The 27601-nt window shown below is 46.5% G+C and overlaps 1 protein-coding gene across 6 annotated transcripts; it reads right to left on the bottom strand.

Annotated features, from left to right (window-relative positions):
• Window positions 1-2648: 2648 nt before the first annotated feature.
• EIF4E3 (eukaryotic translation initiation factor 4E family member 3) lies at window positions 2649-27601 on the bottom strand. Of its 6 annotated transcripts, XM_085516225.1 has the most exons (8): window positions 17186-17337; window positions 14029-14116; window positions 12615-12687; window positions 11582-11676; window positions 9922-9982; window positions 5146-5212; window positions 4395-4550; window positions 2649-4069 (listed from the first exon to the last, which is right to left on the bottom strand). In XM_085516225.1, the coding sequence occupies exons 4-8, from the start codon at window positions 11605-11607 to the stop codon at window positions 4023-4025; spliced, it is 357 nt and encodes a 118-aa protein (XP_085372351.1). In that variant the 5' UTR covers window positions 11608-11676; window positions 12615-12687; window positions 14029-14116; window positions 17186-17337; the 3' UTR covers window positions 2649-4022. The 6 variants fall into 6 exon arrangements, with proteins under 6 accessions (XP_085372351.1, XP_085372352.1, XP_085372350.1 ...); XM_085516226.1 differs by lacking the exons at window positions 14029-14116; window positions 17186-17337 and adding an exon at window positions 27432-27601; XM_085516224.1 differs by lacking the exon at window positions 9922-9982.

The raw sequence follows: 27601 nt of genomic DNA, 5'->3' as shown, positions 1-27601 counted from the left end.
GTGGAACTTCCAACATCACCTCCCCGTGGTTCCAAGGAGTTTCCAGCAGTAAAACTTCCCCATCACAGGGACACCATGTGCTGCACCCCTGGGTGAGCAGTGATAGCCCTTGATCCCCTGTTCAGAGGAGGAGGTGCAGCCACCCAAAAAGCTGCCAACCCCAAGTCCCACAGCACGTTGCTGAGCCACAGAGGTGTGTCAGGAAAGCCGTGCTGTCAGAGAGCTTTCCTCCCAGGCTTCAGCTCTCCCTGTGCCTGCAGGAGGATCAGAGGAGGCCTAATCCAGGGATTATGGGCTGGATGCAGGCGGAAGGAAGGGCTCAGCTCTGTGCTGTGGGAGCACAGTGCTGCAGGGGGCGGCTGCTGGAGCAACAAAGCCCAGCAAAACTAGATGTTTGGCTTTGTTGTTTTTCACCCCAACAGCTCAGGATCCTATTACAAAGGATAAAGCCACGGAGGGAAATAGGACATTAGCAGAGCATTGGGATCAGAGCACAGGACCCATCATTGGGCACCCTGGGTGTCATCTCCATGGAGCAGCACACAGTCACAGCTGTGGGATTTCACAGCATGAAATACAAGGAACAAGGAGCAAAGCCAGCCCCAACCCACAGAGAATTCTCAGCCCGAAAGGTGGCTGGAGACCTGGCACCACACATAGCTACAGCAATGCCAGGCGCAGCAGTGAAGAATTGAAGTTCCTCCCATTTCACAGCTCTCCTGAAGATCTCTGACTGCACCAATAGGTCCTTCCTTGGAAAACCCTGGTTTTACACAGCTCTGCTGCTGAACCACCCAACACTCAATTGCATGATAATGCTCTGCTCACCCAGCACAGCACCAGGCAATGCACATTGCAGTACAGCACAGGGTTACACACGCTGCCCAACACCTGCTGGATGCTTTGCTTTTACTCTGCACACTTGTATGGAAACATAACTACAAAACATTCCTTCAAACTACTCCCCAGCATGCGAATATAGCTTTATATGACTTCTCTAGGAAAGAATCCTCACTATTTTATACAAATTGTCTCTCATGTTTATTGCTCAGAATCATGATCCAAGAAGAAGGGGATTCATCCCATGCCTATTCATAACACTGCTCTCCCAGACTCATTACGAGCTGAACACAGTCCAGGCCTTGCTCATGATGGATGATGCCTGCTTCAGGCTCTGCTTTCAGCCTGCTCTGATTTGCTTATTTATGGAGCTGGACCAGTGGAAACCCCTCTCACACAGTTTTACCCTCTTCAGCTTCATCCCCTCCAGTCAATCCCACCACAGGAAAAACAGAAGTGGTTATTTCTCTGTGCCATCACCTGGCTAGAGCAGGGCATTGCCTGAGCCCCTCCTGCCCTGCAAAGCTTTGTGCTCCTCTCTCTCAAGTACTGAGTTTATCAATTACTAGTGAGGAGAGCATGTCATCCTGCCCTGAGCCTGCCAGGCTGCAATGAAGGCCCACAGAGGATCCAGCAAGACCCATAGCAAAAAGTGGCTTTAGACTGAAGATGCCTTGACGCATTCCTCCACAGCCACAGAAAAAAAGCACAACAGAAATAAAAATAAAAACAGCAGCAAAGCCAAGCTGGTTGAGTCACTTGCATCTCTGGTGGAGAATGAAAGAACAAAGCCCTGTGGCCAGAAGAAACTGCTTGGGTACAGGCTCTTGAGGCAACACTGCCTATCCTTGCCTGCTAACTCTTAGGTCTTCCACACATTTCATCAAATAAGCATGTTCAACAAACTGCTATTTAATTAGCAGAGCAGAATCCTACTAATTAGCCTGACCCAGAAGGCGGCCCTTCATCCCTGCTAAGTGGCATTCCCAGGTAATCCCTGTGGGCACAGCTGTGCCACAGCCTGAGGAGATACACAACATAGAGGTAGGAGCTCACAGCGAGGAATGGGAAGGGGCTGCACATATTCTGCATGGTTCTTAAATGCAGCGCTTGCTAAACTCCAAAATGCCATTTGTCTTGTACCTAAAAACGTCTATTGCACGTTTTGATCCAAGCTCAGTTTCAGACTGTGGCATACATGCTGAATTTTAGACATCACCCATCAAACCGGGTATTATTATCAGAGAGTTTTAAGATGTACAGAAATAAAAATACACAAAACAAATTAAAAACCCAAACCCTAACTTAATTTTACACAGTACAACAGGGATATAGTATAAGGAAAACCTGACCAGTTTGCAATGTGCCCTTTGGTGGTGAACAGACAGCTCTTCTATACCACAGCTAAAGACAAAATCACCACCCACCCAACATTCGAGCAGAGAGATCTTAAAGAAATGGCACGCAAAGCAGCTAGAAAAATCCTTCAGTGAGATGAACAAGGTAATAACTATTCCATGACACCACCAGACACCACTGAAGCCACAGAGCAGGAACATTTCATCCCAGAAATACAGTATTTAGGGTGGTGATGCACTGGAACAGGTTGCCCAAGGAGGCTGTGGATGCCCCATCCCTACAGGCATTCAAGGCTAGGCTGGATGTGGCTCTGGGCAGCCTGGGCTGCTGGTTGGTGACCCTGCACACAGCAGGGGGTTGAAATGAGATGAGCATTGTGGTCCTTTTCAGCCCAGACCATTCGGTGATTCTATGATGTGATTCAGAAAGCAACCACAGAAGCAAGACACTGGACTTTTGAAACTGTTTAATTAATAATGCTCACTAACTGCACAGTTTTAATTCATAAATACAAAGTTGTAAAAAATAAAGAATAAAAAAAAAAAATAACCCAACCAACCTCTCCTATGTGTGATTCTTATTGCTTAATTTGATTCTAATGGCTGCTTCTTAATACACCAAATGTGGAGATCAGTTCAACTGGACCATTTGCCAAACAAGACCTCTTACCCACAAGGTAATGCTGAGCAGAGCGCACATCATTCTCTCTCTTACAGCTTCTTATTGCAAAAGGAGATAAATTAATCTTTGGTAGAACAGTAAAGCAAACCAACTCCTCAATTAATACAAACATTTACAGATTAACATCATTATTATTCACATTTGTGCCATAAAACAAAATCCATTTGTTTCCTGTAAATTAAAGAGATGATCTAAAGAGCCACAACAGCTTGAAAGTACGAGGGACAGAATTTCTTCCTTTGCACTGAAGTGAATAGCACTTCTGATCTGAGCCTCTATAGGTGCAGGCCTAACATCTCCAGAAGTATGAGGGATGGATCAAGGTTAGGCAAATGGGTTAGAAGGAATTTGTGACTCTTATCATGAATGTACAGGGAAAGACCGTGTGGTGAAAAGATGATAATCATTATCCTTTCTTAAATAAATAGGAGGTGGGGGTTCACAGAGTTTGTTACTGCAAAATCTCCAAATTCAAGCCTGAACCAGGGTTCTCTGGAAGTCACCACACTTCAAACATTCACCTCACCCAGGGTCAGGCCCGTATTAATGCATCTCTTCAGTTGCCCATTCAGTGAATACTTTGCTATTTACTTTTGCAGGACGTGTGCTGTTGTCAGCACAAGAGCAGATTACACAGCCCATTAGGATAATGCCGTGCAACTCCTTCATCTCCTGGGGCAAAGACAGGGAGTAAATCTTCATATGATAGGAATGTCTCAGAAAGAAAATTGAAAACACATTCCACCAAGGCAGTATTTCCCCCATCTCAAAAAAGCAGCATACCACGTCTGTGCATGTCTACACTTAACTACAAACAGTTCAGAAGAATCCAAAGTGTTGTATCTTAACAGGAATCAATATGACCCAATTGAAAAAAAACAAAAAAAAACAAAAAAAACAGGCCAAGTAACTTTTTAAAGAAAAAAACCCCAATGAATTAAAATCACAACCAAGCAAAAAGTAATGAATGGCACATTCAGCAGTCAGGGCAACTGTGCTTCCTCGTTTTCAGTAGCTACAGCTCAATGAGAAGCATTAAATCCAAGAGGACTTCACTGTGTGAAGTGTTTCTGCAGGGCCTCCTGCCATCCTTCTCACTCAGACACCTCACCACACTGTGAGTGACAAATGTAAGGCTGCACTTAATGTCTCCCACGTTGGCCTTCAAAGGCATGGTGCTCTCTGTGAGCTGGGGAAGAGAGAAGGGGAAAGTTGTACAAAGAACATAAATCCTGCCAAGGAATTAAAAAGACAAATAGAAGACGATGTCCAAGCAGCCTAAGAAGACACAGCATGCTGAGGAACCTTTGGGAATGCACTACTTAAATACACATTTAAATAGAGCCTAAAGAAAGAGATCTCTTCAATTCCCGAAGTTATAATTTCAGTGCAATGAGAGATGTTGCATTTCCAACTAGCTGATGAGGAACCAGAGAGGTTATTCCCATGGAAATATCCCACCAGCACCTCTTCTCTCTAACAGAGGCAGAGATCAGCCAGTAGAAGATACTCACGTTTGTAAAACACGGCTCTGAAAGAGGTGTGTGGCAGAAGTTTATGTATCTTTTCTAACACTTTTGCTTCACTCGCTAAGGAGGCATTCCCATTCCAGACCTGTACAACATCCTCACGGTCACGAACGCTGATGCTCACCCCTATGACTTCATCATCTGCAGAGCACAGGAAGCATCATTAAAAACTACTTTAAGCAAGACATGTCTAATTCAATACTTATGTGCTGTGAAAGCGCCCAAGAGTTGAACAAACTGAAGCAACTGAAGAGCAATCCCCAATGAAGAGAATACCAATGTTCAAACCAGACAAAACAGTTATGAGAAGGAAACAAACACTGTATTTATAGAAACTTTTGTACTATGTAAGCGTTACCTCATTGTGGCTTTAATGAAGTGCCATAGAATCACTCATCTTTAATATCACTTCTATCCTTGCCTAGGAGGGAATCAAGAGCTCATGAAGGCTAACGGGGCATCTATCCAGTTTGGTTTCTTCCAACTGTGACAGTACAAATGATGATAAAGAAGCATAATTTGGAATTCCAGGATTGTGGTGCTGCAGAATTTAATACCAATCATTTCATTGCTGGCTAAGAGATGTTTACAACCCTGATAACCTGCCAGCCTCCTAGGAACGCAGGCTGGTGAGCTTGGGACCAAAGGCAGCTCTGTGCTGCAACAGCAGAATGCCTCGTCCTCCTCCTCCTGGTTAATCACATGGACACGACAGCAGCAATCACTTACAAGTTACCTGCAGCACAGCAGTCTGTGAACTGCTCTCCAACAGTTGCTAACAGGAGCTCTTTCCAAACTGCTGCCTAAAGAGAAGAAAAAAATAGTAGTTACTTTTGCCCTGCTACCTCAGTTTAAAAATCCCCTCTGTTAGCTCAGTTTTGAGTACATTCTCATTATCAAGTTGTCCAGCCAATAAAGAGTATTTGTAACAAGTACACATTGTGCTATATAATGTCTTCAGTACAATTGGAACAAGAATTTAGAGCTTGAAAATAAAATCTGATAAAACTATAGAAGGAAAAAATTGTTTAATATTTAAACTCTGAATTTACCATCACAATCTCCGTGTCTCCCAAGAATTTCCCATGATAAAAGACCCTATGGCTTTAATTGTGATTGCTTGTTTCTGTGGAACAGAATCACTGTCTGTGCTAAGAAAAGTGCCAGAAAAACTCAACCAGTAAATGAAATGGATGTATATTTAGGCATCACATCTGATTTGCCTTGCCTATGAAATAAGCCTGTCTTTCAACAGTACGAATGCTCACAAGGCAGTTCAAATAAGGGGGAACAGCTATCTGCAAGTTTTCTTTGGCTCTGTTAGATCAGTTACACTCTTACTTCCTTTTGACATTTATTATCACCTAAGCCAAAGCCCATACAAAACTTGGAATGCCTCTGGACCAACACATACAGTAATATATTACAAGGTGAGCATTCTGAATGACAGAATACGATATATATATGTGTGTGTGTATGTATATATATATATAGAATACATCAACATCTGTATTTGGCTGTATCGCCATAATATATGCTGCCTTTAAAGAATGTCTTTTCTGCTGTTTGAGATCAAGTTGAGTTTTAGTGCTATTAAAAAGAAACAGCAACTGAACAACTGAACACACCAACATTAAAGCAAAAAGCAAGACAACAAACCAATAAACTGCTTTAAGGAGTTTCCAAGCACTGCTATACCTACTCTCTGGGAACACAGAGGGTTGCCCATTTCTGTAACTCATTATCAACTTGGAAAGCCAAGGTGCAGGCAGAACTAAACTTGGCGAGGGACGTGAAAAACAATAAGAAAACCTTCTACAGGTACATTGGCCAGAAGAGACAGGCCAAAATGGGCGTACCTACTCTGGTAAATTTAAAAGGAGAAATGGCTTCAACAGATGAAGAGAAAGCTGAGGTGCTGAATGAGTTCTTCACCTCGGTCTTCACTGGTGGCCAGGATTCTAGTCTTTTTCACGTCCCTAAGTCTTGCACCCCCATACCTCCATGTGGGGACCAAGGAGGTAAATCCCTCCCCACTGTAAGGGTTGAGCAAGTCCGAGAGTGCCTCCTTAGACTGAATGAGTATAAGTCTATGGGGCCAGATGGCGTGCATCCCAGGGTCCTGAAGGAGCTGGCTGAGGTGGCTGCTGAGCCACTCTCCATCATATTTGAGAAGTCGTGGCTGTCAGGTGAGGTCCCGGATGATTGGAGGAAGGGTCACATCACTCCCATTTACAAGAAGGGGAGCAGGGAGGACCCGGGGAACTACAGGCCGGTGAGTCTCACCTCTGTGCCTGGGAAGATTATGGAACAGATCCTCCTGGACAACATGCTTGATCGCATAAAGAACAAGCATGTGATCCGAGACAGCCAGCATGGCTTCACCAGGGGAAGGTCATGCTTAACTAATCTTGTGGCCTTCTATGATGGAGTGACGGCGTTGGTGGATGAAGGGAAGGTGACCGATGTCATTTACCTGGACCTGAGCAAGGCCTTTGACATGGTCCCCCATCACATCCTCATCTCCAAATTGGAGGGAGGTGGATTTGATGGGTGGACAACTAGATGGATAAGCAATTGGTTGAAAGGCCACAGACAGAGGGTGGTGGTCAATGGCTCTATGTCCAGGTGGAGGCCGGTAACGAGCGGTGTCCCTCAAGGGTCTGTCTTGGGACCGGTGCTCTTTAACATCTTTATTAATGACATCGATGAGGGAATGGAGTGCACCCTCAGCAAGTTTGCTGATGACACCAAGCTGAGTGGTGCAGTCGATACGGTGGAGGGAATGGATGCCATTCAGAGGGACCTTGACAGGCTGGAAAGCTGGGCTCGGGTGAACCTAATGAGGTTCAACACGGCAAAGTGCAAGGTTTTGCACTTGGGCCGGAAGAACCCCAGGCACCTGTACAGGCTGGGAGGAGTTGTCCTTGAGAGCAGCTCGGCTGAAAAAGACCTAGGGGTCCTGATAGATGAGAAACTTAACATGAGCCAGCAGTGCGCTCTGGCAGCCCGGAAAGCAAATGGGATCCTGGGCTCCATCAGGAGAGGGGTGGTCAGCAGGGATAGGGAGGTGATCATCCCTCTCTACTCTGCTCTTGTGAGGCCCCATCTGGAGTACTGTGTCCAGGTGTGGAGCCCTCAGTACAAAAAAGACATGGAGATTTTGGAAAGGGTCCAGAGGAGGGCCACAAAGATGATCAGGGGGCTGGAGCACCTCCCCTATGAGGACAGGCTGAGGGAGTTGGGTTTGTTCAGCCTGGAGAAGAGAAGGTTGCGGGGTGACCTCATTGCAGCCTTTCAATACCTGAAGGGAACTTACTCCCAGGAAGGGAGTAAACTCTTTGAAAGGGCTGATAATAGCAGGACTAGGGGAAATGGTTTTAAGTTGAAGGAGGGAAGATTTAGGTTGGATGTTAGGGGAAGGTTCTTTACTAGAAGAGTGGTTAGGTCCTGGAACAGGCTGCCCAGTGAGGTTGTGGATGCCCCGTCCTTGGAGGTGTTCAAGGCCAGGTTGGACAGGGCTCTGGGCAACCTGATCTAGTAAAGGTGTATGTTTGGTGGCCCTGCTAGGCAGGGTGGTTGGAACTACATGATCCTTGAGGTCCCTTCCAACCCGGGTAATTCTGTGATTCTGTGATTCTGTAACTCATCATATATAACATATAGTCAGGCTATGGGAAGAACTGATGCTCTAGAGGTGGGACAGCATGCAGGGCAACATCCTTGCCAGTGACCAGCTCAGGCATGAATGTGGGATGACAACGCACTCTCATTACCAGGCACAGTGCTCACTACTGAATTATCCTAACAGCCTCGGTAAGAAGCACTTCATCCAGTAACAGGATCAAGCTTATGAGGATCTAAAAAGTATTAGTTTTCATACTAAAGGGCAGTATACAGAAGCATCACTGTACACATGCAACAACACTTAAGTGTCAGTATTTTGTTAGTCAGTTTTTCATGCCACTAGAAAGACTGATTTCCTCAGAAAAACTGCCTTTCCCTCCCACCCTCACCAAGCTTTGCTCAAGCATATCAGCTTCTCCAACAAGGGCTCTACAAGATGGCTCTTCCTGGTCCAAGAGATGGCATGGGGATTTGCGACAGCTAGAAGCACAGAGCCAACATGGAGAAATGGGCATTCATTATTATTTATGCTATTTACAGAAGTACTAAAAATTGAGTCAGGTTCTCTTGCAATTAAACCTTTCAGAGGTGAGTAGGGATATTTATCATTTGAGATATCAGAAAGTATCCTCGTCTCAAGAAGTGGTGATCATTCAGCCTCTGAAACATATGGCTTCTCTGAGCTCCCAAAACCATTTGTCACCTCTGACCATCTTCACACCTTGGATTATAATGGAGAAAATAATATTTTGGAGTCTTTTGTGATCACTTAGGATTGGAGGGAAGAAAGCTGCAATTCACATATGGAAGAATGTCCACAGGCAAAACCAATTAGCTTTTGGCTGAAGTTTCAAGTACCATCTTTCAGCATCTAATGCCTTCCTCAAGGCTGTCACATTTTTCTTACACCTCACGTTCACTGTTTGAAGGTCTGACCCAGCCCCCCCTTCACACACAAATAACACATGTGAACAGCTTAGACCTCCCCCCGTGACAGGCTGCAGGGAAAATCACTCAGCACACATTTGATAGGGGCACAACACTCAGCACAGTCACTTGTTTCAGCAGGGATAGAACAACGTGTCTGAATGGATCTCATATTTTGTGTTTCCAACTTTCTAAAAGAAAACTAAAACACTACAGTTTCACAAGAGGTAAGCAAGGAGATCAGCAACCAACTCCTGCCAAAGGGGATGACACCACTCCTCTCCTTTACCCCATGTACTTAACACATGGCTACACAGTCATATTACAAAATAAGCACAAAAGGCTTTTTATGACGTTACAAACAGCCTGATAAGCAGCAGAGCCATGACAGGATGGATCGGGAAAAGAGACTGAGGAAGATCCTCCCCTACCAGTGAGAGATGCTGGATAAGACCCACCACCCATGGAGAACATTAGTCCTCATTGGGCACAGCAAGGCACAATTCTCCTCACCCCCAACACATGGTGGGCACAGGCAGTGCCAAGCACAACACACCTATTCAGTTGGATAGTTTGGGAGCACTTGGTGCTCAGCGAAACTCTGGCACTTGTGCTGAACTGTGTGCATGGAGTCTTAGGAGCATTATTGAGGTTCTGGGTATAATCAGGAAGAGATGTTTGTGTATTTTGAGTGCCTGTAGGCAAACCAAGTCGTGTGGACACAGTTGGTTAGGAAATCCCTCGTTTGCCAAATGGAAATGGAATAGAATGCTGCAGCTTTCATTTGATTTGTAATATAGCAACAAATGTGACTGAAAGTGCAAAATACTGAATCATCTGAAAAGAAACTTTTGCTCACTTAAAGCAAAACATCATAGATTTCAATGGTGTTTGGCTGTAAATTTGGGTAATGTTAAACCTAGAAAGTATTTTTAAATAAAGAGTCAGTATTACATACCGTACTTTCTTTAGCGACCTTCATTTTCCATATACCTCCCCTGGCATTGCTTTCCTCTTCCCTGGTTATGGGAAATAGATCAGTAAAATAAGCACTGAAATGCACATCTAGATAAAGCCACGTCTGGGGGTTAATTTTCCCAGAAAATTCCCTTTTGAAATGCAATGACCGACTCTGGGTAGCATGACTCAAGTTACGACTTCTGACATCAGATATAATTCTTTCATTGTTCACATGAACTGCATCTCTCAACACCTAATCTCTCTCCTAAGGTTTGTGTGTTGGAAAACGTACACGTTTTCCCTGGCTACAGACAGGCTTCAAAAAGGCTGCACACTTTGTGGCATGGGAATAATCCACAAAGCAAGTTTATGTCTTACTATGGTAACCTTTTATTTTGGAAAAACTCAGGCATATTTTCACATAACCAGCTTATTAATTCCCAGTCTACCCAGTTCAATTAAAACAACAACAAACATGAGCACACTTCATTTCAGCTTTGTGATGACCAGAAATTAATTGCCCTATTCTTACAAAATAAAAATAGGAAAAAAATAATTGCAGCCTGAAGCTTGTCTGGGTGAGTGGTGGCATCAACCTCCTGCAATCCCTCCCCAAAATGCAGCATCTTCATTTACTTGGACAGCCTGAACACAAATGCAGCACCATCAGGAAAGGACTCTGCACTTTACTCGTCTAATAGGGACTTACCAAACCAAAACTAAAACTAGAGGAAAACCAAACCAGTGTTCTCACTCATCCTTTCCAAGTTCCAAAGTGCTGCACACAAGGGCCCAGACGGCTTCCACAGACACCATCATGTCTCTGTAAACCACCTTAGCTATTCTGACCAGTCACAATATTGTTAGAAAAGTTACACTGATCTTCACATCAGTTTCCCTTTAGAAAAGCATTTACTTATAACACAGGGTAGGCCAGAAACCTCCCAGTGTAACTCAACATCCAGTTATTGAGACTATGATCTGGTTATGAAACCTTAATCCAATCACAATCTGGTGCAAATGATGTCCAAGAGATCAAGTCTCTTCGGTAAATGGCTCAGCTAATTCAGATGTGAAGGAACTGGATCAGGAAGAAGGCATGCTAAACTCAATTTCCAAGAGGAAAACATCAGTGATTCATACATTACTTCATTACTGTTCCACAATCAAGTGGGAATTTGCTGCAATGCATCACTTCATAATGCCTTAAATTATTTTTAACCTAAGCCCATGTGCACATCTCTATGCATACATTGTGCTTTTGTACAGGTGAAGAACAGTTAAGGACACAGTCATCTGCATCACGATTACACCAGTACAGAGAGAAAAAAGCAATAGAGTTATTTCAGATACAAGCAATGTTCCGTGTATTCCCAAACTGGATTTCAAAGCCACATTTTAATTCCTTAACTGTTAGTTCACAATTTAATTTCTTAACTTCTATGTTCCAAAGTGGACAGTTAAATTCCAGCCTGCATTTTTAATAAAGATCCTCTTTTGAGCTCAACATGACCCCAAGATATTCCTTTGTAGCTCTCACATTCTGGCATTGGCTGGCAGCAGAAACACAGCCCTGCTCCTGCCCATGCCCACCACCTCCCTCCAGGCATGGTTTGTCCCTGCCCATGCCCACCAGCACCACATGGCAGCACACTTACCACAGGGGCCGTCTTTCTCCACGCATCAGATGATAACTGCATCGCAGGGGCAAACTCGTCACAGGAGGGATGTTGTTGTAGACACTCCAGAAATCCTTCAATCGAGCAAACACACAGAAATACTAATTGCATTAAGAGAATGGATTCAGTGCAGGAATGGGGGGAGAATGAAAGGACCCAAGATCTACCAGCTCCCTTCCAACTTTTCTGCTGGAAAAAGCAGAAGCTGTGATACATGTTAGTTTCATATTGAATATATGAAGTTCTTATATATAAGTTCTTCACTAAGAGAGTGGTTAGGCCATGGAACAGGCTGCCCAGGGAGGTTGTGGATGCCCCGTCCTTGGAGGTGTTCAAGACCAGGTTGGACGGGGCCATGGGCAACCTGATCTAGTAAATGTGTATGTTTGGTGGCCCTGCCAGGCAGGGGGGTTGGAACTACATGATCCTTGAGGTCCCTTCCAACCCGGGTCATTCTGTGATTCTGTGATTTGGGTGGATAAAAGGCACTAAGCAGCAATGAGCAACAGGGAAGAAAGAGTAAAGAGATCCCCATTCCCTTTCTTCTTTATCCAACAGTTGGGATGAAGAAAGGCCTTTACAGACTTGTGTTGCACCAACATGCAGAGATGTAACAATGAGCATTAGTACAACTCATTAAGTATTAGTTCATCTAATATTTAATCATTAACACAACTTTATAAACAAAGATTGCAACGCTATATGGTTAAATTCCACAGCCCTTGGCTATTCTCTCTAAAAGCCATTACCTTCACTAGCGGAGTCACTCCAGTTTCCACTGGCAGAGTGGACGTGCCTGCTCTCACCAGGGTCCTTCCATCCCCTTTTCTAGTTGGCAAAGCCAAGGGCAATTCTAACAGCAACTAAGGACACCACACACAGCCAAGAGGAACACTTCCCACCGTGGGGAATCAAAACCAAGTGTGGCTGACCCAGATGGGTGTTCAGGTAACTTCACACCTTATGTTCAGCATTTCCAGCATGCGATGGCTGTGGCAAAGCTGCACCTCACCTGCACTGTTTGTACTCTGTAAATCTTCTTCAGATTTGAGGCACATTCGGCTGCCGTGGTACCAGGAAGGGACCTTGAGTGAAGAAACAAAGAGAAACAAAGCTGTCCAATTCGAGCATCGCTCCTCCCAGCAAATTTAGCGGAACCGCAGTTGGCACAACCCGACCCAACTCCTCGCTCCGAACCTCAGCCAGAACCGCCCGCGTTCACTGCGGTCACGGCGCGGCACTACCCCGTCCCGCCGCCAGGTGGCGCTGTGTCCCGGCCCGCACCGTGCCCGCACCTTGCTAAAGGCTCTTTACACAAGACAGGATTCATTTAAGGGTCAATATTTGCAGGTTATTATGGAGTTTTTCCACTTTGGATAATTTTACTGCTATCAACAATAGAACTGAGCTGATACACCATACTGAACTTCCAATTACCGCCACTGTGAACAATTAGTTTTTAATTAACTCAACAAGCACTGCAAATCACCATAAGCAGGAGGGAACAGCCCGGCCAGCTGTGCCAGGAGCAGCAGCAGCTGGACACAGCAAGCTCCGCTGGAGATGGGCATTAATGGGCTGGTGGCCCACTGGACTTGCCCATCTGGATTCCCCAATGAGAGCCTGCCCATGAAACACCCAGCAGCTCTCCCACCCGCCCACCCTGTGCCCTGTGGCTCCTGCACCTTCCCCATAGTTTGGGGTGGAAATTTCAGTGGTACCTCAGGGCTGCCTGAGCAGATCAGACCCACCAACCCACATCTTATAGGGCTGTTTGGTCAAAGCACAGCATGGAAACAGGAACAACCACCCAAACTGAGCTCTGCTGCCAGCTTCCTTCGCTGCTCCTTCCTTATTCCAGCAAGAATAAAGAACAAGAGACATAAAGATAAATCTCATTGTTTTACCCATGAATAAACCTCCAGGTGGTTGTGCTGATGTTAATGCTTAATGCTGAACTGTAGCTCTTCTGTTTCCCTGCACAGAACCCAGGATAGTTGTTGTTTTCAGACATTCTCACACTGCCCTTTGTTTCCCAGTGGGAACCAATCCCTGCCTCTCCCCAGAGCCTTAAGAACCACTGAGCACTTGTGGAGACACCACTGCCAGTATTCAGCCCCAATGGCTTTGCTACACATAAGCAAAATATTTACTTACAAAGCATAAGCTGAAAAACATGCTGTGGCAACTAAATAAATCCAGCAATCCATTCTGAATGCAGACAAAGACTGATTTCAAGCCATCAAAGCCTGTCAAAATGCATTTACTGGGTTGAACGTTTTTATAATATTAACCATCATTTTTCATTGTAAGCCACCTACTCACGAGCTTTAATAGATGAAATAGATGATTCTGGATAAATAGGATTTTGCTATAGGGAAAAAGGGGAATTATTAAGCTTAGTTTCAAATATTTGATGTGCTCACTTATAACAATTCCCAATTATTATGGAAACGGCTCGGTTATCAGAATTTATCCACTAAACGACATTGATATGGATCTCATCAGTATAACCTGTGGAGAGAAAAAGCAGCATATAAGGGTACATTTACCAGCAAATGTTTACTCTTTCCTCCAGTTGTCTCTAAACATTACTTTCCATTTGACAACACTTAGGAGCACATTTTTTCCTCTGAAAGTTTTTGCAAGGATGTGCATCCTCTCCATCCCTGTGAGCACACACATGTGCTGGACCAAGAGCTGCTGCTGCATAAACCTGCAGCCTTCCATAGGGATAAAGCAGGCACCTCCTTCTTTTGGCAAGGAAGGACTAACCTAGCGTAGCTGCAAACATTTAAGGACACACTGAACCCAGCAGGCTGTTTGCATCACACTCGCGCATACGCATCAAAAAACAAAACCAGTTTCACCATCTATATATTTACACAGATGTACAACCCCAGCTCCTGTTAAGGGATGGTTTCAAGTTGCCAGCCTGCTCCGTCATCCACGACATCTGAGCCTTTTGCCATTTCACTTCAGTTCCCACTTGTGCAACCTTCACACTGAATACACTGTTCAATACGAGTATAATGACCAGATTTCTAATCCTTGTTTTTACATTATTACATTTTGTGAGGCATAATCACAGTGTTAAGTATATAGATAGATAGATCAACCTACACTATTGCAAAAAGCAGAAATGCAACCTTTCATTTAAAAGGCAGAACCCCACACCAACCCCTCACTGTGACAAGCAGGCATGTGACAAGCCACCAGCAGGAATCCTGCTTCCCAGTGTGACACCAAAGGCATCTGCAAGCCCTGCTGACACTGCCCAGGCCTCCAACATCACCGGGGCACTGCATGCAAAGCACCACAGACGTCATACTGGCATGAGCTTGGGAACCTGCAGATCTTGACCTTGATGCACTTTAACAATTTAAGAAGGAAATCTCATTTCTTTCAGTAGAAGGGAAAAAAGCCAGCTTCTCGGTCTTACATGTATTGTCTGCCTATGAGTATCTCCATGTCATACATGGGATCCTGCTTGTCAGAGCGCTGAATCCTGACCTCCCAAACACTTCCACTGCTCTCATTTTCCTAAAGCACATATAGGGTTAGGTATATGACCAGGTGACTTGCCTGCTGGATGAGGGAAAGGCTCCCAACACAGCCTACCAAGACTCTGCACTTACAGGAAATGCGCATCTGCTATGATGTGTGTGAGATAACAGCAACGGTCCTGGGCAGAGGATCACAACCCCCAGATGCTACACTTGTGCCATGGCACTTAGAGAAGCAAGTGCTGATGTGGGTTAAATTCACTGCTGAGGCAGGAGCTACACCAGGGAAGCTATGATAAAAATGAAGCCATTGAGCCCAGTTGAATCACTTATATCATTAGCTGCTATGGGAAGTGCTGCTTTCTGGATAATTTAAGTGTGACTTAATAGAAAGACACACGTTGGTGGTGTTTGGACATACACCATGGATCTCTCTCAATAGAGTATAACTGAACAATACACATCTCTACCTACCCCTCCCAACTTGCATCTACCCTCCAGTGTCACTTCCTCCTGCATGTCAGCCTAAATGCCAGGTAACACACAGCTGCAGTCAAAACCAGTACTATCTCATAGCTCACAGCACAGCTCCATACCAGGTGTTACTGAGGAACAATAACAACACCCAGCTGGACTCTGTGGTGTGTTCATCCTGTATGTGCCCAAGCAACATCTCATCAGCAAATCTATACCAGTGCCAATATATGATGTTATATATAATGTTATACCAATAACATTACAGACCCTGTAGAGACACAACAACCTCCGCACACTGCAGCTCTTGGCCATGCAATAAAACGTATCTCTTGTATGCTTTTAAATGCCTTAGATATTTATTTTAATGCATGGAACAACTCTTCTGTTTTGTTTTCGTCCCTGTTCCCTGCCATCTTTCCATTACTGCTGGTGGTAAACACAACTCAGTGCTGTGTGTATGTATGACTAAAGACATGCAGACCCACTAGTACCACTTTTGTAATATATATGGTTTAATAAGATAAGGAAGATCAACACTACCTAATTACATGGACTTAGAAGGGGTCAGAATGACAAATAAAGTAAGATCGTGAATTCTAAGACTCTAAAATATAGCAGAACCAAGATATGAGGGGAAAAAATAAATCATCATACACCTCTTTAACTTGAAGTGGCCTTTAACTTCCAGCACTGGTTGTACGGCCGGGCTGCTCCTCCCTACCTGACTTGTGGACACAGCAGCTTCAGCAGCACACAGCAGTGTTTAAGAGTAACCAAACTGTGAGCACAGCTTAGAGCCTGGCCCTGCCTGCAGCCAAGTCAGGAGGTCAGAAATAACTGCTGGGGTTACTTGTAAGACTTGATTTGCAGCACCTGGGATCACCTGCACGCTTCCAGCAGTTCCATGCTATTCACAGAGACATCTGAGTTGGAAGGGACCTTTAAAGGTCATCCGGTCCAACTGCCCTGCAATGAACCTGCTCCGTTTCTCTGCCACCGTGTTTTAAAGGTACAAACTGAAGGAGAACAGCTTTGCAGTGTGAGAAAGGGCCTTTAGAGCAGAGGAGCTCTTGAGCGAGGGGAGAGAAGAAACAACAGAAACAGAAAACAGGGGAATACAGAAGATTAATAACAAGACAACAAACGCACAGCAGAACAAGATAAATAGGGCAGGATCCAAGCTTTCTGTTTCGGTTTCCGACGCTGTATAAACAGCACGAGGAAGCACTCCGTGACCGCTGCAGATCGGAGATAAAAGTTCATGCACACGAACTGCGGTCCGCACGGAGGCACAGCGCTGCGATAACGCACTGTCGCTCACCATCACAACTGCTCGCTTACCAACCGGAGGAGCCCCGAGGTCGGGGTGTGCATGAAAGGTTACGGCCCTACGGCTGCCACTGCTAAAACTAGAGCTTGGAGCTCGCCCGCACCGACGTGCGGCTGTTAAAGGACAATAAAAGCGGCTCGTCAAGTGGCTGCGTGAAATAACAGCCCCGCAACCCGGCCCGTTACACCGAAAGTTTCCCTATATGCAGCACACGACCCGACTCCCGCTGTCCCGCAGCGATGTACCCCCCAGCCGCCCCTCCCCGCTCACTTGTCGAGCCAAAAGGTCCACGCCGAATGCAGCGGCAGCTCCGGAGCTTCGGCCCCTTCCTCGGCACCGCTCCGGGGACGCGCAGGTTGCGGGCCCAGGGCGCTCAGCTCCATGTCCTGCCCGGCCGGGCCTGCAGAACCGCCCCCGGGGATGGGGCGGGACGGGGGAGGGCGCGGGGTGGGGACCGCGGATGGTCAAGTCCAACCCACGGCTGCTCCGCGCAGCATCACCCGAATCCGGCCCTATCGCCGTCCAGACGCTCCGTGAGCTCCAGCAGCTCCGGACGGTGCCCGCAGCCCCCGCCCTCCCCTAGTGCAGCTTTACAGACCTGAAGTGATTAATTCGTTTCTTCTCATCTTCCACACCACCTGTTTAATTTGCATGGTTTGTTTAAAGGGAGGTGTTTCTCATCATCCAGCACGGCATGTGCTTAGAAGGCTCACGTTATTTTTATAAGTGTTTTTTTTTTTTTTTTCTTTTAAACTAAGATTCTCCCCAGTGGGACTGTATGCAGTAGTAAAGTTAAACACCCACGTATGCAATAGCAGGATCAAAGACCATGAATCACATCGGATTCTTTGCAAGCACCGTTAGTAGGATGAATAATTTTATACGTGCTCCTTCCTAAAACAAGAATCAATGGAGCTGCACTCCTGCAAAGAAATGAAATGCAGCAGTAAGAAAGGGCAGAGATCGCCCATGAAAAGCAATCTGCACAGTGACAGCGAGGAAACAAAAAAAAAGTTAATGATTCTGTTGTGCAGATGGAAAATGCGAACTGCTCAGCCAAATTAAATAAGGACTGGAAAACCAGTTGCACCATCTCCTGCAATTTAGTTTACTGCTCTTTAAATAGAAGGCAAGATAATGGCTGGGAGAGCTCAGAGTCTGAAACTCATTGGTGCTCCCTGTTTAATGGTGAGCCCATCCAAGATGTTAACCCAGAGCATAATGCTGCAATGAATGGCTGTGTCTGGGCACAGCAGCCTGGGTTTTCACAGGAGAAGATGGAGAAGAAGAGAGTAGGAGAGCATGGATTTGCTGTGACCTAAAGGGACCCCGCTCTCCCCTGGGCCACCAACAGCCCTCACACATGTGATGTTTTTATTGTCCCTCTGCTGAGGCTGCTGATGAAGTGTTAATTTTCTACTATGCTGCACAGCCCCTCTGGAACTAAGGCCAGAGCCAGCAGCACACACTACAAACACCAAATCCCTTTGAAGCCACCTCTGATGGGACCCACGCACTTCAACAAGAGCCTCCAGATCCCATCACCAGAGAGCTGCTCATCCCCTAGAACATTACAGCTGAGGCTGAAAACAAACAATTTTGTTGCAAACAACCTGAGCTGTAAGGAACAATATCAAAGCACAGCCCCCACACTTCCAACACAGAACAAATAGCAGGCAGCAAGCACAGCCTGTGTCATTATGCCAAACAAGACATGTAAACCTCCGTTTATTCCTTGTTTGCAGCAGTAAATAGCAGGCTTCGCAGGGGCACAAGGTGCATCGTGGGAATCTCAGATAACAGTAAATTAATTTGGTCGGGCGGAAGGGCAATCACAGGATGCACTGAATTAGCACGTACAGCCTACACCCACAGAGGTTTCTAAGAAGGCGTGACACAGAGGCAAGAACACGTCTCCTGAGGGGATCTCACAAGGAGAAACGAAGGTGAGAGCAGCATCCTGATCCTGCTCAGCCTCCTTGCACTGAACGAAACCAATTCAGAGATTAGGAGTTCCAGGAAATTGCTCACACTTTGAGAGAGAGATTTATGGGCTTTAATTAACAACATATTTCACTGATATTTGCCACATATCCAGAATGTTCGCTTTTAAAGAAGCCCTGCTGATGCCATCTCCTGTGCCTCTGTACCTTCTCCAGCAGATTTGCAACACACAAACTGTGGTGTTATGGTGCAACTCTGTTCTCAAAGGCTGCAAAGATGGGGTGAGATAGAAAGATAAAAGAGGTATTTTCTGCCACGAAAAGTCCATACACAGCAGAACTGGGTGGCTAAAAGGAGTCAGCAGGTAGATCAGCTCAGCTGATTGCAGACAGGTAACAGCTGAATTCTCACAAACAAGCACTGGCAAGGTGGATTGGGAAGAAAGAAAACAAGCAACAAACAAGTGGTGTGGAGTGGGAGATACAGTTCTGGCCCATTCTGCATGCTCCTGCACCCAGTTTTAAGCTCCTCTTTGCTATAAAGACCTGAGTGCTTTGTCATGGATCTGACTAGCACTGAAGCAGGCACATTACAGCTGGAAAAAAACACTAACTCTTTCCATGGTCTTGACATTTAAAGCCCTGCCCTTATCATCCTCAAGCCTGCCAGCAACACGTGCTCAAGGCGTTATCTGCCTGCTTGGGTGGCTTTTCCACAGCTTCTGCTCCCAGCTAGAGCAGAGGACTCCTGCAATACAAGCAACAGAGGCTGGAAGGGGCAGACATTAAAACATTCAGGACCATTCTTCCCATTGATGGCAGTTGTATAACATCACTGTGGCAACTACAGTGCTCGAATACGTGAGAAATATTGGGAAAGCATTAGGCTTATTTTAGCTGTGTTTTAACACTGTTTAGCACCTGCAAGTGAGGAAGAGAACAAGCACCATCTGAGCAGTCATGCTGTACTGCCACACTGGAAGCCTTCCACAGCTATTTCCAAGGCAGTAGGTATGACACCTTGGAGAACATCGAGCTGATAACCAGCTTATGCTTATTTGGGTCTCCTAATCAAAAAGGGACTTTGAAAAATGTTGACAAAGACCTCTGTCTAGCTGAAGCTCCTCTTTTTTACTCAGAGCCAGATGCAACATAAACCTTCCTGGCCTTGATTGCTGGCTGGAGCACAAGGCCTTGTTGCTGTGCCCAGCTGCTGCTGGTGCCCTGCTGGCATGCAGAGCCAACAGCCATGAAATGTGATTCCTTTACCAAAGGCTTCTGTCACAATCACTGGCTCTTGAAACACTGCCTGTGCCTTCAGAAGCATATTAAGTAACACAGGAGCTGCTTCTGATCACTTCTCAGGAAGATAAACTGATCAAGTGAAAGCCAAAGCAGAGGTGAGGATGAAGGGATTTGATTTGATATTTGCTTCCAAAGGCTTAAATAAACATTTTTTAAAACCTATAGCATGATATTAAAGAGACAAATCCAAATGCTTTTGGCAAAAGCTCCCCCATCTAGGAATGATTTCATATCAGCCAAGCTGTTAAGCAGAGGTTGTCATGGAAACAAGTTATATTCAAATGATATGGCCGGAGATATACTGTATTCAGTGAGTTCTTCGTTTGCTGCATGTTGGGAACATGTCAGAACTAAATGATATTGCATAACTTTGTTTTGTTCAAAACAAACTGGCTCGCACCCCCTGCTTTTCTGGCAGGCATGAGCCAGCGCCTGGGACAGCAAACAGACTGAGCACTGCTCTGCAGGACAGGCTTTTCCCTTCTGCCTCCTGGAACCTGCCTTCCACAGTGGTCTTCCTTCAGAGGCACAGACCTACCAAACACATGCACGTGTGGACATCCCACAGCTGTCCATCACCTCTTTGCAAACACAACCTACTATTTACTTTCTGTCTGTGAATGACGCTGGAGCAAATCTCAGACAGGACTCTGGATACTGAGTTCCTACATCCGCTTCTTTCACTATTAAGAGGTGCAAAAGAAGTGCAGCTTTTACACAGCAGTGTGCAAAGGAAAGTACTTAGGGTGATCTCCTGAGATGTGAAGTCCTGATTGCCCAATAGAAGCTGACCATTAGGAAAAAGTTAAACAAAAGTAAAACTTCACCCATAAAGTCATTATAGAACTGCATAACTGCACTGTAGAACACAGCACAGAGAGGTGACAGCACAGCACAACCTCTAGTTCCAGGGGCCTGTGAAATCCAATGGGGGTTTGCTCACTCTGGGACAGATGGTACTAAACTTTTCTCAGCTTTCTGTTCCTTACAGTTTATAAAGCAAAACTGTAAGGTGGAATGATATAAAGATGGTAACAGATATTCAAAAGGTTATTTATAAGGAAGAACATATGGGAATATGGGTACCTTAACTGGGAAATGCTGATACAATCTTCACCAAGGAACAATCTCCAAGAGATGCTACCTTAGTGGTGGTCAGCCCTTAAATGAGGTCTAGAGGAGGTGGAGACAAGCTCCACCCCTTCCAGGAGCACAGCTAAATTACTCTCACCTGTGCTCCCACAGCTGACCCAACACTTGCCTCAGCTGATTAATCAGAGGTTCAGGCTGTGATTACCAATTTCCCATACAGAGGCACTACACCTATCCTAGGTCCTAAAGAAGCAATGCCTAGTGAAGATGCAATTGTGGGCAGAAATGCAAGAAACCTGTGGACCTCAAATCTGAGCTGAATTATACATTGGACACAACTTCCAAACAGCTTTCCTTTGCTTATCTCCTAGCAAAATATCTCACTTAGATATTGCTTCCCCAAACACAGGGATCTCAAAATAGCATCATTCACCATGCTATTCAATGTGTTATGTTAAATCCAAAGGAATATTATTGGCACCACATCTGGCAATTGCTTTGATGTGGAACACGAGCTTAAATACTGATCTTTTTTTGACAGGCAGCCCAGTATACAGCTGAAGGAAATAATATGGAAGAGTCACATCCTACACGCTGGGCTGTGCTGCAAAGTGAGCCACGGGTGGAAGCTTCATCTTGTATTGATAGAGCAAGAAATGTAAGAATTATAAAATGGAAAAAAGAACACATGAACTCGTTTGTACTGACTTGATGCTCATCTCATGCACATTAGGAGTTCAATACCACTCATAGAGGGGTCGCTGAACTTTTGCATTGCTCTCGGGTACGTTGTACCTATTGAAGGCAGTGAAACCAAAGGCCCCTCTGGAAGCGAACCACTAGAGGGAGACTGACTTCATACTGTGACATCGATCCCGCACCTCCAACGCCAGATTCAGATTAAATGTGCTCCATATAGATCGGGTCAAAAACACTTGTGTGTGGCTTCTTCTTAACTAAAAGTGGATGAAACGAATAGGTCAAGTCTGTCTTATTACTGTGAAGTGGGAGAGTGATGTGTAAATGGGATCAGGCAGTCACATATCCTACTGTTTGTAAGAGAGGTGAGACCCAGCCTAAGAAAAAAAAAAGCACACCAAAAAATACCCCAGCCACTGAAAATACTAATAGCTGTATCCTAGCAACGTCACAGATTCCTTGTGGACTTTGTTCTGGAGCCTACAGTCTTATTTCATCAAAATTATTGACTTTCTCAAAGTCTCTAAACGACCATCAAATACCAGTTAGTGCTTAAAAAATACAAACATTTAATTAGTCACATTAATAAGCAAAAAAGAAAAAGAATGTTGGATGCTGGCAATGCCTTTTCATGGAGCTCAGTTTAGCATCAGTCAAAATCTGCACGTTATTTGTTGGTAAAGGAGCCAGGTCCCACCTCGGGGAAGAGAGGGTGCAAATGGGGGCTGGCAGATGGGAGCTGTTCCCCAGGTTGGACTCAGACATTGCTCAACAGAAAGCCATGCAGCTCCCCATGGCTCTTCTAATTGTCATGTTCTTACTGGGAAGGTAAAATGGCATTCACGTGGTATGCAGGGGCTGTGCACTGTGCACAGAACCAAACAAAGGAGGGAAAAAAAAAAAAAAAAAAAAAAAACACAAGCAAAAAACAACTTGCAACAGCAACACAACCAAACGACAGAGAAATGGGCTGTTCATTATCTATAACAGCTTGCACGATGATCCCAGCAGTCCTGGGGGCATTCTGGCATTTAGCTCAGGGTTTGGGTAGGCTCAGATTTCAGGCACAATTTTCACTCAGCTCCAAAGTACATCACAGCTTTTCTGATAGTTTTTCTCAGTTATTTCAAGCTCAGCTTTAGTAAGTTAACAAGACCTTTTAGCGGAGGGAAAGTGCCATTAAAATAATAAATTCCTTTTCGTGAAGCTGCCTTAAAAGCTCAGCTGATAGAACAGTACAACAAAAAATGCTTCTCGTGCTTTACTTGGCCCGCAAAGTTGCTTGAGACTCACGAACACTTCTAAACTGCATAAGCTTTTTATGTGCTATTTCTGTAGCTCAAAACCAACCAAGAGAGTGCCTCTGTTGAAGCAGCAATTTAAGCACAGAAGGGTTAGTTAGCGGCTCTCAGTCCTTGAACACAAATCCAACAATGGCGTGATTTTAATTCCAGATGTGGGGCTCAATTGTTTGCACTGCTTCAGAAGTAGTTTGGGAAGGAGTGGCACTGATATCCAAGCAGCTGTTCTACTTACTTAGGATCATGGCAATGCATTGCTGGATTAGCATCCCACTCCCACCTGGCGCAGGCTTTGCCACACTGAGGACTTAGCACTGAACTGACACACTCTCATCCTGTGAGAGACAGCAGTTTTAGCCACATTGAAAGGCTCTGTAAACAGACACTGAGCTGTGGCAATGGCAGCAACATGGTGGACCAACAGCAGCAAGACCACTTGATGTCAGTGTGGAAAATACTCTGGCCAACAAGCATGTTCAATAATGTTGGGAAGTACTGTCTATGCAGGACATGCTTACCTCAGCACTTTCAGTAGAGCTGCAATGGGGAGTAAAGAAGGAGAGGAGAGAACCTATACTTTATAACTGCAACTGAAGTCATTATTTTCTATCCCTCATTATAGATTATATTGAAAGACTGTTACTGGTAAACCAACCTTTGAACTGATGCCACCAATGGTACAGGATTCCATTCAAGTACCTCCACTGCCATAGATAAGTCAACAGTTCTCCCTGACAATTAGATTTATCCCCAAGATGCTCAAAGCTAATGAAAAGTTCAGAGATCCATCTAAAGTTATGCTCCCTGTTATACCCTGTTGGGCTAATTTATACCTAGGTAACATATGAAAAGGGAGAAAAAAGCAAAAATGCATCGCATGTACCACCAAGACAAAGGTGTGAAGCACAGCCTGGGCAGATGGCTGTAACCCCATAAGGAAGAGAACAAACAGGAAAACCTGTGCGTGGGGTGATGGCCCTGAGACCTCAGAGCAAGGACTTTCTGTAGCTTGCTCAGCACTGCTGTGGGCATGGAGCAGTAGCAGAAAAGCTCAGTGCTGTGGACAGCTTGCGTCTTGCTGGGTCTGTGCCCTGCAGCAGGGGAGTGCTGCTGCAAAAGCTTCAGAAGAGCAGCATGTCCCCGGCCATTCAGCTGCTCAGCAGAGAAGAGGCAGTGAGAGAAGTGAGCAGGAGGCAGCTATTCTTCCCCTCTGCTTTCTTCCCTCTCCATTGAGTGCACTTTAAAGGCCCGCTCCCTTTGCAGGGCGCTCAGAACTTCCAGCAAGTGGCACGCACGGAGGCACTCACAGCCATGATACCTGCGTCTGGTTATTTCCAGTCAAAATAATCTCCTACTCAATTATGGAGAAGAATAGAGGAGCTCAGCCTGACTCACAGTCACATGGGGGAAAAATGAGAGGAGTTGCTGGAGTTCAAAACGTTCCACTGCTGTGGAGGAGGATCAGTGCAGCGGGAAGGAGCGATGCTCTGCAGCAGCGCATCTCTGAGGGATGGAGGAGACCCGAGTCCGCTCCCCGCTGTGCCAAATGCACTCCTCCATTCTTCTCTCCTCCCTCCCCAAGAGAGCACATGGAGTATTGCACAGCCCAGGAGAAGCCCTTGGAAGATGTGAGGGCTGTCAGATGCCGCTCTCCTAATGCACGCAGAGCAATTTTGGGTTCAGCAGTGACACTAATGTTCCATCTGCTCTGCTGCCGTTTGTTCATTTGGTGCGCCTGTGCCAACACTTCTGTGAACAAAGCGACATCCAAACCCTTTGTTACTGCCCTGCTGACCATGGAATCACACTCATCCTGATGGCAGCACCCTGTGCCTGCCCTGCCCCGACACCTGTGCAATGCCTTCCCAAAGCTGCTTCAAAGCTGCCCTCCCACATTTTGCTGCCATGTAGCACAGCTGTGCCCCGCTTAGAGGGCAAGCATGACTCCTGTACAAAACATTCGAGGTAGTAGCATACATTTTGCAGACACAGAGCCTCTCACTCTATTTTCACGTTAGCCAGTGCCTGAACATCGCCTTAACGTGTCATTTTATCATCCTGCCATTGTCACCAAGTATTGCTGAGACCTTGTAGCTCCCTACAACTCCCTGAAAGGAGAGTGTAGCAAGGTAGGGATCGGCCTCTGCTCCCTGGTAACAGCTGTAGGACAAGAAGGAATGGCCTCACGTTGCACCAGGGGAGGTTTGGATTGGATGTTGGGAGAAATTTCTTCTCAGAAAGAGCAATAATGCATTGGTACAGACTGCCCAGGGAGGTGGTGTGGTCACTGTCTGTGGAGGTGTTCTAGAACTGTGGAGATGTGGCACTGAAGGACATGGTCAGTGGGGATGGACTCAGGAATCATAGAGATCTTTTCCAACTTCAATAGTTCCATGATTCCTCAATTACTGTACCTGAAAACTTGTCCTTCCCTGGATTACATGTGATGGCAAAATGATTGTGGCTGATTGCTCCCACCTACCCTACTTCCCAGAAGTGTCTCTGCCATGACAGGAGCTTAGATTTTAACCTTCAGGCACATCCTGACATTTCCTGCTTCTCTTAGATCACCCAGGAGATAACACTTTGGTTTCTGCTACAGTGGTGCCAAAGGACACGGGGGATACATGGTGGAGACACTGTGGCTGTCCCTGCACTTCCTTCTGACTAAAGCTATTTCCAAGCTACAGGTGGAAGAAATACGAGCTAGTGGTTTGCTGGCAGCCTGGCACAACAGCCATGAATTATAGCAGTGCTCTGGTGTGCGTGCAGGGAGACACAGAGGAGAGAAGCAGGTGAGCTGCTGCCTTGCTCACAGAGCTCCCATCGCAGGTAAGGTCCCTTTTACCAACCAGTCCTGGGCTGCTGGCAGTGGCCCCAGTGCCCCAGGGATGGAGTCCCCCCATGTCCCACAGACAGCTGCTCCTGGTGCCAGCTGCCAAGAGGACACCACGCACCCAGAGCTTGTCACCGCCCGCAGCACCCACGTGGGAAATTGCAGAGAGCACTGAGCAACCCGTGGGCAATCCTCTGTCACAGCACAACTCCAGTGCAAATGAGAAACCTAACTACTGAGAACAGCTCAGATGTGTTGGTAGAAAGCAAAAAGCAGCCTCAATTATCTGCCTGCCTTTTATTCTGTGTGTGTGTGTGCTTTTAGAATTTCTTTGCTCTCAATAAATACCAGATCCAAATCAGACTCATGGGCGAGGGACATGTTGCCCTCAACCACCCTTTGGGCTGAAGTCTGCTGTGGGCTCCACCAGTGTCCAAACACTGTGGCTGCTCTGGATGTCAGCCCACAGCCCCAGCACAGATTTCTGACACCATTCACAAAGCCCTTCTTGAAGGCTGCTCCACCAGAACCAGCATTTGGGGCCGACGTGGATAATTTAATTGCAATCATTTCTGGAATAACACTGATTTTACTGATGGCTTTTAAACCTTTGAAAAGGATTTTGGATGCGTCCTTCAGGAGAGGCCATGATGGAAACAGCAGCAGCACAATAATTGCATTAGCATGTTAGCATGCCTAGGGCCTTGGCCTAAATATCCTTCTTTTCTGCCTGTTTAGGTGCATCAGTCCCCACATGTCAGGGCTCTGACTCGCAGAGGCGGCATTGTCTCGGTGTTCCTACCGAGCTGTCTGTCCATCAGCTGCCAGCAGAGCTGCACCCCCTGAAGCACCCCCTGCCCAGCGGGGACACCCGCAGCAACAGGCGGCATCTTCCCACCGCGCACACACGGGCAGAGCTCCGGCACGGCTGTATTCGGCAGCAGCGAGGTGAATCTCTTCTGAGCGCGGCACGGCGAGGTGAATCCCTGCCGCTCGGATACCCGCACGCTGCGGCTCTCAGCGGGCACGGCCGTGTGTTCGCACCCACCTGTGCCGCGCACGCAGCTCCAGCCATGACTTCAGCCCCCCGCCCCCACCTCCCCGAGGCCGGGCAGCACCGCACGGCCGTGCCCCCCCGTCCCGCACACCGACAGCGGATCAGTCCCACGCCGGGGACGGGCGGCTCCGCTCCGCGCTGCGGCAGCGCAACCTCCGCACGGCTCCGCTGCGCGCAACCCTCGGTCCCGCGCTCCGCAGGGGCCGGGCTGCGCGGGGGGCGGAGGCAGCTGCGGAGAGAGGGAGGGAGGGAAGGAAGGGAGGAAGGAGGGAGGGGGATTTACCCCATTGTCCTCGCCGGGAGCTGGGCAGAGCCGCCGCCGCTGTGCGCAGGCTCGGCCGGCCCCTCGCCCCGTGCGGCGGCGGAGCAGCTCGGCGGTGGTAAGGGGGGGAGGGGGGTCCGCTCCGCGCCTCGCCCCCGGGGCCCCTTCCTTCCTCCATCCCTCCCCTCCAT

This window comes from Coturnix japonica, chromosome 15 (assembly GCF_054131305.1).
Source record: "Coturnix japonica strain WE chromosome 15, WE-NBRP24, whole genome shotgun sequence".
NCBI classification, from domain to species: domain Eukaryota; kingdom Metazoa; phylum Chordata; class Aves; order Galliformes; family Phasianidae; genus Coturnix; species Coturnix japonica.
Note: the sequence above shows the minus strand (reverse complement) of the source record. Positions and strands in the feature narration are given on the sequence as shown.

Bases quoted from the DNA above. Each gene is read 5' to 3' on its own strand.
- EIF4E3 (XM_085516226.1), bottom strand. From the start codon at position 27,601: ATGGAGGGGAGGGATGGAGGAAGGAAGGGGCCCCGGGGGCGAGGCGCG. The intron at 5,213-9,921 runs GTATGTAATACT...TCTTCTCTTTAG, and splicing joins AGGTCGCTAAAGAAAGTACG to GCAGCAGTTTGGAAAGAGCT. The intron at 4,070-4,394 runs GTGAGTATCTTC...TCTCTTCCCCAG, and splicing joins CAGAGCCGTGTTTTACAAAC to CTCACAGAGAGCACCATGCC.